Source organism: Solanum dulcamara, chromosome 2, assembly GCF_947179165.1.
Source record: "Solanum dulcamara chromosome 2, daSolDulc1.2, whole genome shotgun sequence".
Lineage (NCBI taxonomy): Eukaryota > Viridiplantae > Streptophyta > Magnoliopsida > Solanales > Solanaceae > Solanum > Solanum dulcamara.
The window spans coordinates 37,183,434-37,194,404 of record NC_077238.1 but is presented as its reverse complement, the minus strand read 5'-3'; the positions used below and the strand labels follow the sequence as shown (position 1 = coordinate 37,194,404).

The 10,971-nt window shown below is 34.7% G+C and overlaps 1 protein-coding gene across 1 annotated transcript; it reads right to left on the bottom strand.

The window, feature by feature from the left end:
* Positions 1 to 1,729: 1,729 nt before the first annotated feature.
* On the bottom strand, positions 1,730 to 7,540 carry LOC129880501 (delta(3,5)-Delta(2,4)-dienoyl-CoA isomerase, peroxisomal). The gene is made up of 2 exons (XM_055954566.1): positions 6,797 to 7,540; positions 1,730 to 2,229 (listed from the first exon to the last, which is right to left on the bottom strand). Exons 1-2 carry the CDS (start codon positions 7,488 to 7,490, stop codon positions 2,039 to 2,041), a joined length of 885 nt encoding a protein of 294 aa, XP_055810541.1. The 5' UTR covers positions 7,491 to 7,540; the 3' UTR covers positions 1,730 to 2,038.
* Between the last annotated feature and the right edge of the window lie 3,431 nt (positions 7,541 to 10,971).

The following is a 10,971-nucleotide window of genomic DNA, read 5'->3' as shown; positions in this document are numbered from 1 at the left end:
AACTTGCTTTTTCTAAGGAATGCCTATATATAAGAAATCTAGGCCCTAAAACCCCTTCAATTAGCATTAAAACATGTCAACAATTCAAGAATTTGAGTTTAATGAGTTGGTAAAATACCAACTCATCAGGTGTCAGGTCCCAATTTGGATGGCGAGTCCCGAGGTCAGGATTTTAGGTCAGATCACGATTTGGATTTTGGGGTCGAATATCAAATTAGGTGTCGATGTGGGGTTCCAAATCGGGTGTTGAAGTTGGATTTTAAGTCAAGAGTCGAGGTCAGGTGTTAAGTTCGGGTCCTGGATTGGTTGTCGGAGTCTAATCCCAGTTCGAAAGAAAGGTATTAGGTCCTAATTTAAAAGTCAGGTCTCGACTTAGGTATTGTAGTCGGGTCTCGATTTGGAAGTCGGATCCCGATTTGAATGTCCAGTCCTGCGTTAGGTGTTGGGGTTAGGTCTCGATTTGGAAGTTGAGTCTCGAGTGGGGAGTTAGGGTTGGATCCAGAATCAGTCATTAGGGTTGGATGTTGGTGTCGAGGTTAGGGTCGGGTCCACTTCGAATGTAGGGTCTTGGATCGAGAGTCGAGGTTAGGTTCCAGATCAGGTAGGGTGTCGGGGTCGGATCCCGAATTGATTGTCAAGGTTGGGTTCCGATTCACATGTTAGGATCGGTTTGGGGTCAGATTCCATTTTAAATGTCGAGTCCCGAGTCGGGATTCAGAGTCAAGTCTTAGGTCAGGTCTCGAGGTTAGATCCCGAATCGGTCAACGGGGTCATGTCCACGTTTGGGTGTCGATGTCGGGTCGAGTCCCAAATCGAATGTCAAATCTTGGATTGGGAGTCAAGGCTAGGTCCTGGGTTGGCTCTTAGGGTCAGATCCTGAATCGATCGCAGCACTCGTGTCTCGATTTGAGTGTTGGGGTCGAAGTCAGGTCCTAATTTGAATGTTGGATCCCGATCGAATGCTAAATAGGTCGTCGAGGTCTTGTCTCGGTTCGAGTCTCGAGTCGATTATCGAGATTCATTCCCGGGTTAGAAACTATTTTTCTAAAATACATTTTCTACTCTCTAGCCAAAAATAAAAGATAATTTTCATTCATCAATCAAACACTAGAAAATATTTTCCACTCACCAACCAAACATGGAATTTATAAATTAGAAACCAATTTTTTTTCCAAGAAAACATTTTCTAGAAAAACATTTTCCATGAAAAACATTTTCCTTCCAACAAAACAATCTATATCCCCAATTTCACCTTTAAGATTCTGCAGGATTGTTACGTATTCAAGGAAGCACATATCTGGAAACAACAATTACATAATTTATTATTATAAAACAAGCATAATCCATAGACGGACCAAACGTTAACACACCACCCCTTCATTGAGGCATTGATCAAAGAAGAAAGGACAACTCGGTCGTAAACCACATAAGACTTCTTGCCACACTAGGCAAGTGCATTGTACAGTTGACTGCAAGCAGGACTATGCATGTGGTTTAAAGCTGGACATTGGTCTGTTGTTGAGATGTCAGTTTACATAATTTCCGTAAGTTTGATGTGATTTAAGAGACATTTTGGATTAATTTGACTAACTTATGGCTTTTAATTTATTTTTATTTTTATTTTTTGACTTTAAAATAAGTACTTATAAGCACTTTTTAACTTTATCAAACACTTCAAAACTACTTAAAAACTATTTAAATTTAAAAGCACCTAAAATAAGTCAATCCAAACGGGCATACTTTGGCTTAATATAATGACAATACATATGCTGCAACGTTAGTATGATGTAGCAGCACGTACAAAAAAGTGGGTGATTTTTCCATATGACATCATTTGTCAGGCTATCAACTAGTACAATTTCACAAGACAAATATCCAAGTCGACCTTGAGCATACTAGAGGTTCAACGAAAATCTCTTCATAAATTCAGACGAGCACTTATGCAATTCCGTGTCTACTCAATCTCATCACTCGACCAACAGTCTTATTCGCGCACATACAGATCTATTAACCCTTCCAAATTCCATCATTTACCAAACTAGAGTTTGGCAAATCTAGGCTTTCTCTTCTGACTACGTGCTGAAATTGCTTCTTTCAAGTCATCTGATAACAGGGCACCAGAATTCCATGTGGCAACATAATCCAGGCCTTGTTCCACTGTCAAATCCCTACTTTTCAGCAACACAGCTTTTGTTCCAACAACAGCGAGTGGAGACTTTTTAGCTATTTCTGCATTTTAATGAAAAAATATCAACTACTTATTAGCCAGGTCAAAGTAATTACATAAAATACCAATATTCAAGAATGCAACAACTAAGCTTGCTAAAAGATGAACTTATTCACTAATGCAAGAGAGAACTGAGGAACAATAAACAAGCTAATAAAAGGCCTGCTAAGTTACCAAAAACCTCGTGCTAGAGCAATAAGTGGAAGAAGAATCTATGAGTGAGATATTGATGCTAGATACATTTTGCTCAGCGACGAACAAAATCAAGTTTGAAAAGATATATTTTAATTACACCAGTTCAAATTTCAGTCACAAACCATGGAAGATAAGGGTCCTACACCTTCCATTTAAATTTCAAGGGAAAGAAGGCAGTGTACTTCCAGCCTTCCGATATTTTTAACCGAAGTTCAACCGAAGACCGCCTACATTATATTTGAGAAATACACAAAATGACAGACAGAGAGTACCATAATGGACCAATGTTAATACTGCACATGCAGTAGGAAAGAGGGTAGGATATAAGATCTGAACAGCCACCTCTAGTTTGTTCGTCTTCAACATATGTAATCTTCAAATCCCCATTTCAAAAAATTCCTTGCATAAAGAGACATCGTGCAAATTTGCCTCCCTGTGTTGTACTGTTTTTATCTCACAGAAACCCTTGTGTCTCCAAAAGCTAGTTTCAAACTCCTTTCTAAGGCAAAGATAAACTAGCATAATAAAAGAAAGGATCATTCAGAAGTCAAAGTTATTGTGCTGACACTGCTTAAATAAGCAAAGACACATATTGGATCGAGCCATACCCACATCCTTTTTTTTTTTGATAAGAAAACAAATACCCACATCCTTTTTCAATATTTGACTCCGGGACACTCCCCTCTGTACTGACTTTCATCTCTCAAGCATGACATAAAATAAAGAAAGTGAATCATAAGTTTTACTTAATCTTTCCCAAACTATGCATCAATACCAACTATGCCGGAGTATAGATATATGAATCAATACTAACCATGTGTGTCCATTTCAGCTTATCTCAGTCCAATATTATATAAGATTTTTCAAGTTGTACTCTAAACTTGTAAAATGTTCTTGTGGAAAGAGAGGATGATGAAGTTATGCCGAAGTAGCTAAAACTGCTCCAAAATGAGCCTAGTCAGAATAACAATTACTTAGTGTGTTTCAATTAACGTGCACCTATTTGACTGGACTCAGACTTTAACAAAACGGAAGACTTTCAAAACTACTGGCCTTAAACATGTCAAAGAATTGTGTGTCAATAAGGCTTTTGAAACTTGTGGTCTTTAACTTAGCGGTTATGGCTACTAAATCAGCGGCTTTTGAACGCTTGTATGAGGAGCTAGGGTACAAAGACGGAGATAAGAAGTTGTACAAGTTAGTCAAGGCGAGAGACAGAAAGGCCTGAGACCTGGATCAATGAAGTGCATCAAAGACGAGGGAGGCAGACTATTGGTGGAGGAGGCATTCATAAGATGGGAGGTAGCAGCCATACTTTTATAAGCTCTTGAACGAAGAGAGGGATAAGGATTGTGCTGGGATAGTTGAAGCATCCGAGAGACAGCAAGATTTTTGGGTATTGTAGGTCTATAAAGGTTGACGAGCTTAAGGGTGTTATGCGTGAGAAGAATAGAGATCCTTGTGGAGTTTTGGAAGAGTATAGGCAAGGCAGGCTTGGGGTCCCTGACTCGTTTGTTCAATATCATTTATAGGAAAACAACAATGCCCAAAGAATGAAGGTGGAGTACGATGATTCTGTTATACAAAAACAAGAATGAGATTCAGAACTGCAACAACTCATTGATTTCTAAACCACCAAGAAGGGCAAGCAAAAGCTAATTTTGAAGAAATATTTTGGGGGGCTTGTAATGTTTTTATTGTTCATTCTTTATAAACTTGTCTTTTAAGTGTGAAGGATAGGTTGATTACCTTTTGAGAAGTCAAAATTGTTACAAAAACGAAAAAAAGAAGTTATTACTAGGGCCAATAGTTAAAATCTACAGTATTTAAGCCTCTTATGTTTATTAACCTGTTGCAAAATCATGTAATTTTCTCTTTTGTTTCTTTATTTTATTGTTTTAACATGAACAAAAAGTATCTTATATATCCTAGTATATTGATATAAAGATTAAGTAGATGTGTCTTTGTTTTGTGATAACATTATAGATTTGTAAGAAATATTTATAAGAAACCAACTATAAAAATAATAAATTTTTATCCCCAATCAACTTTCAACTATTCAAATTTTATGTCCTAACTATTCTTGAAGTTAAAAAAAATAAATTAATTCTACATGCATAAGAACATTATTATTATTTTTGATAATCAAATTGAATTTATTACCAAGGGAAAACCGTTACAGCTCAAGAGTAGAACAAAATTGTCTAATTATTAGAGAAATTTGTCAATCCATGAAGTAGTTTTGTGGTTTTCCCCTCTCCTCCATGTGAAGGACCCTCCAAATAAAGGAGGGTCGGACAAGCTCTAGCTCCTCAATGCATTCATAGAATTTTGACATAGCACCACTAATTCTACTACAGTTTATTCTTCTGATGGGTATCTAATGACATTGAAGTCACTACATACTACCCAAGGCCCTCCACAAAAACTTCTCATAGCTCTCAATTCACACCATAATTCCCTTATACCCTTTCTTATACATTTAGCATAGAGATCAATCAGGAACCGTATTAATTCCTGAGTATGTCCTATCAATTTGCTGGTGACTATTTGATTGCCACACTCTATTGACTCCTCTCCCCAGACCCTTTTTAATTGATCAAATTCCTGACTAATCCCTTTTTACTAACATAATTTAAACTCCTCACTTTCCATGACACTAGTTTCACTCTCATTGTTTAACAATGAATAAACATCTCCCTCTGGTCCTTGGCTTACTATCCATAACTGTCATGTCCAAAGTCAATTTTTTTTCCTTTGGTAATATGTTGTTGTTATTAGTAGAAGAGCTATCCTTTGCTTTCTGATCCTCCCTTGGTTTGTTTTGATCCAGCTTCATAAACAAAGAAAAAATCTTTTTTTAACATCCCTTGATAGAGACTCCAAGGTGTTGACTTTGTTAGATTACATTGGAGTGAACCCATAGTTTGGCTTGTGTTTCAATATTCTCCTCTGTTATGCTATCACCAATAAAGAGTGGTCTAGGATCGTCATATACCACCAATTGATCTTCTGTGAGTTTCAAAGTTTTGATTCCCCCTTTCAGCCAACACTCTCTAAAGATTTTGATTCACTTGAAGTTGGTATAACTTCATCTCTTGAAGCAAATATAGAAGAATTGTGGAGCGTTAAAGTGTGGAATATTTGTCAGAAGATTACTGCATGACTGGGAACTTCAAAGAGTGATGATTTCTTCAAATGCCTGGAGTCTTTCCCGGGGATAAAGGAGGCTGAAGAAACACTCTATTGTGCAGAAATGGTAATGGAGCGTTTACCATTAAATCAACTTACTTCTCCCTCTCTAATAATGACTAGGAGATAGGAAACTGACCATGAAGGTCAATTTGGAAAGCCAAGGCTCCTTTCAAAGAGGTTTTTTTCCCCATGGTTAGTGGCAAGACAAGCACACCAAACTTAACTATGCTCTTTGTGTGCTTCAGCTGTGGAATATAATAGCCATTTGTTCCTTCACTGTCCAATTACTCCTCTCAACTGTGACAGCTGCTCATAAGCATGGTGGACTTTAATTGGGTTGCCAGCGACTATTGTTGAGTTGCTACACTCGCGGAACTACAATGGGGCAATAGTGAAGTAGATGGGGGTGGAAAATGGTGTCTGCCATATATGGTGGTCAGTCTGGAAAGAAAGGAAGCCAAGAATTTTTTAAGACAAGCAGGACTCAACACAGAACCTTAAGATGAACTGTATTTTGATGTTTTACTTTTGGTGTAAAGAAAAAGGAATAGAAGAGACAAATTCCCTGATAGATCTGATAGGTTCTCTGTAAATTTTATATTTGCAAGGGTTCTTGGTTTCTCTGTAAATAGCTTTCTACTGCCTCGATGCTTTTATATATACACTAATATGTTACCAGTTCCAAAAAAAAAAGTATTCTGTGTTTTTTACTATATAGATATCTTAATATCCTTTTAAAACTTTAGTTTTCCACAGTATATCATGATGTGCATTTCAAATTCTAAGCTGATTCTTGTCATGCTACTTACGGTAAACTTGCTTAGTGTACAGTCTTCTAGAATACTATTACTTTCTGTCAATGTTTGTCTTATATACTTCCTCCATCAGGAACTTCGCATTTATATGATAATTAATAAATTATTTAATTTTATTATTGTGTCTTTTGTTCATATTAATTAACTTCTTGACAAAAAGAATTGTTATATCTTTAAAATTTATTTAAACTTTCAAAAGCATTAATTGTAGGGTAAAATGAAAAAAATAATAATTAATTCTATCTTAATTTATAAAAGAAATATTTTTAGTAAAATACTTTTTTAATTAATTTCAAAAAAGTTCTCTTGTTTCATATTTTTCAAGAAAATAAGATTAAAAGAAAAAAAAAGGAATCACCCTTACCCTCAGCAACAACTTTGACACCTTCCTCCAAAGCTTCTTTAGAAGTAAAAAGCTTAGACACCAAACCCAAATCTTTAGCTTCGGAACCTGTAAACCTCCGACCAGTTAAAGCCAACTCCATAGCATTACCAAACCCAACAATACTGGGAAGCCTCTGAAGTGTTCCGAGATCAGCCGTAATAGCTAAATCCACCTCTTTCACGGAGAAAAAAGCGTCAGAACAACAATACCTAACATCACAGGCAGTAATTATATCAATCGCACCACCAATACATGCACCATGGACAGCGGCAATCACCGGTTTACGGCAACACTCTAAGGCAGTAATAGCTTCCTGCAGGAACTTGATATGTCGCCGGAGCCTCTCGACTTTACGGCCGCAATCGGCCCCGTCGGTTTCTTTGAAGACATCGCCTAGGGTTTGGAGGTCGATGCCGGAACAGAAGTGCTGGCCAGAGCCTGTGAGGACGATGACAGCGACATCAGGGTTTTGATCGAGTAAGGAGATGGCTTTGGGGAATTCAGTGAAGAAGCCACGTGATAGAGCGTTGAGGTGTCTGGGTCGGTTGAGATACAAGTAATAGACCAGAGAATTTGGGGATTTTTGAATGATTTTCAGTGATTTGTATTCTTCCATTATTTGTGCGGTACAGGAAGAAGGAATTGAAACGATGAGGCTACCACTCTCATCCATGTCTATGAAAATAATGAATAATAAATGCGAAATCCATTCAATCCTAAAATTGACATCACTTTTCATTAGACACCTAAACTAAGAGATATTCATTTTAGACATTTTAAGTAAGATATTTTTTAAATACCTAGCACCTCGCGTGTTTTTCATCTATCTGAGTCGCGTAGAAGGTGCTTTTTTAAAAGAAAATTTTTTTGTTCTTCTTTTTCATCTTTTTAAAATATTATTACATGTATCCATCAGTTTTGCATCAAACGGAAAGCGAATGTGCTCACTAGTTCTCGTTACTTTTAAATTCTTAAGTTTACTTTTTATGCCCAGATTTCTGTCAAGATTTTCCAGCGACTTAACCATCTTTCGGGAAAAAAAACTCGAACAACAAAATATATTAATTTTGGAGAAGATGAAGGCGGGGTGGGTGGTGTTGGAAGACCACTGATAGGGGGTGGGGGTTAATTAGTGAGTAATTTTAGATTTGTATTAATCTTGGGGTGGGTGGGGTTGAGAAGATGACGGCGGGGTGGGCGGGGTGGGCGGGGTTAATAGTTGTTAATTTATTTATTTATTGGATTAAAAAAATATCGCGTGTCATCAAATTATTGGTCATTATTTGATAATTATATATATATATATATGCCACGTGTCTTTATTTAATTAGTTGCTTTTGACACGTCAGACGAGTGTATTACACACACCTAATATATTTTGGTGATTGTCAAAAAAGTGTCAAGATGACACAATCGACCCTTACTTGAGATGTCTAAAATGAACATCTTTTGATTTAGGTGTCTAAGTGAAAGTTGATGCCAAGTTTAGAGAGTCACAGATAGATTTCACCAATAAGAAACTAGTTAGGATATTTACGGGATCCCAACATAAACAAAATGATAAAAAGAGAAAAATTACTCTTCAAAAATAACATTTTCTTTATATTATTTGACTCAAAAATATTCATTGTGTCATATTATTGGCTCACTTCTATCCTTTCATTTGATGGAATAAAATATGGCATTCAATTAGTATTAATTTACACCACGTAAGATTTTCACATTAGCACCTCACCCACTCTATCAATTAAAAGATCCAAACTCATCCATTAAAAGACCCAAACTCATGACTTTCATAGTTATTATTTTCTTGACTCTGATAGTTATGGCTGCCAATTAATTTGCAACAGTTTTTAAGCAAACTATTAATTGGTTGTTTAATTTGCCAAACTATAATCTTCATCCGGTAGACATAACTAACAAAAGGTGATAGGTTTGATTTTCCAAAATGACAATTAAGCAAATGTGCTACCTGATCAAGCAGGTGCTTTTCTAGGAAGAAGATGATTGCAGTCAGCCTAGAGTGAGCTGCAGAACAACATAATTGTACGTTCAACGTGATCAATAAATATTTGGGAATTAGCTGAAGTGTTCTTCCTAAAGCCAGACCAATAAGTAAGGGTGTCTTACTATCGCAAATTATTACGGGAGTTGTTTAAAAATTTCTATAAATTAATTGTGACAGTCATAACTACGGGAGTCAAGAAAATCATAACTACGGGAGTCAAGGATGGGTTTGAGTCTTTTAATGGGTGAGTTTTGGTATTTTAATTGATGGGGTGTGGTAGGGAGCTTATGTGGAGATCTTATGTGGCATAAATTAATACACATGAGATGCCTCATTTCATTCCGTCAAACAGAGAGGTAGAAGTGAGCTAATAATATGGCGTGAAGGGTATTTTTGAGCCAATAGTTGAGCCAGAATATAGTTTAAGGGTATGTGTTCTCTATTTCAAATAATTGAAGAATAGTTTTGGCCTTTTTCCGTAAATAAAATTATACTCCCTTTGTCCCATTTCACATTCAAGTGGCATAATTTGATTTGGCATACTATTAAAAAATATTTTTAAAAAAATTTATAATTTAAAATAATTCTTAGATATTTATGTGGATATAAATTATTTTAATAAAAATAATTAAAATTAAATTATTTTTAATTATAATAAAGTGACATTCTTTTTTGAACAGACTAAAAAATGTATCACATAACGAAGGAAGTAAATAAATTTGTAGAGGTTATTTCTCTTATTGTCTTGTTCTAGCATAAATAACAGTAATAATTTTAGGATTTCAACGTTAATTTATATATTTTCAACGTTATTTTTTTTATAAGAATCTTAAATATGAATTTTTCACTATAAAGCGTTTTCATTGTTGATGCATTACAAAGCTACAATGAAAAAGTCTTGAGATAAGTGTCAAAAACACACTTAAACTATTTCATTTTTTAAGTTTTATTTCTAAACTATTGGAAGTGTGAGTTTCATACATAAACTATCATTTATTAATTTGAGAAACATATCTCAGCGTTATTTGTAACACACTCTCCCTACTCTCTCTCTATTTTTTGAAAAAATCTTGTTACATGACATTCCACATGGATAAAATATTCCACCTTGAAAAAATTAAATAAATCTTAATATTAGTTAAAAATTAAACTAAAGTATTTTTATCCCCAAAAAAGTTATTTTAAAAAATAAAATTTAAAATATTTTTCTCACTCACTCCACCACCCCACCCTCCCCCCGACAATCCCCTGTCCTTTTATTTTTTAAATTCTTTTATAAAATACTTTAAAAAAATTCATACTTCACCCCTTCCCCACTCCTTCATAAAAAACTGTTATTATTTTTATTTTTTAAAAAATAAAATTATACCCACCCCATCTAACCCTCCGCTCTTAAGTTTTTATATTTTTTTTACATTTTTTCTCATTTTGTGTTAGATATATACATATATTTTAAGAAAATATTTTTTTATACTTGCGTACTGTTTAAGAAAAGTCTTGTGGCAAGTAAAAAAATACTTTTTCAAATTCATATGTATATATCTAAAACAAAACGAGAAAAAATTTGAAAGCGGAGGGTAGATGGGGCAGTGGAGGAGATGAAGTAAGCATTTTTTTAAAAAAAAATTATCAAAGAAATTTAAAAATAAAAAAAACTAAAAGATTCGGAGAGGGGGGCGGGGAGTATGGTTAGAGAAAGTGGTGGAATGGGTAAGAAAAATATTTTATATTTTATTTTAAAAAAAAATTGTGGGGGTAGTAATACTTTAATTTTTAATTTTAACTAGTTCTAATAATGAATTTAATTTTGCTAATGTGAAATATTTTGTTCATGTAGAGTGTGATGTGATTTTTTTTAAAAATAAAATAGAGAGTGTAGTAAACACACTATGATAAGAGTGAAATAAAAGAGAGATGTATTTCTCAAACTTAGAAGTGATAGTTTATGTATGAAATTCACACTACCAATAATTTAGGTATAAACTCAAAAAAAGGATAGTTTATGTGTAGTTTTTACACTTATCTCAAAAGTCTTCAGGCTCTTAGAATTATACATAAAAAATCATTTGATGATTAATTTTTTTTGTATATTGTACATAAGTTAATAGATTAATCAAGTTGTACGATTTTATCATCTGGATGGTAC

Bases quoted from the DNA above. Each gene is read 5' to 3' on its own strand.
- LOC129880501 (XM_055954566.1), bottom strand. From the start codon at position 7,490: ATGGATGAGAGTGGTAGCCTCATCGTTTCAATTCCTTCTTCCTGTACC. The intron at 2,230-6,796 runs GTAAGGGTGATT...ATTAAAATGCAG, and splicing joins TGTCAAAGTTGTTGCTGAGG to AAATAGCTAAAAAGTCTCCA.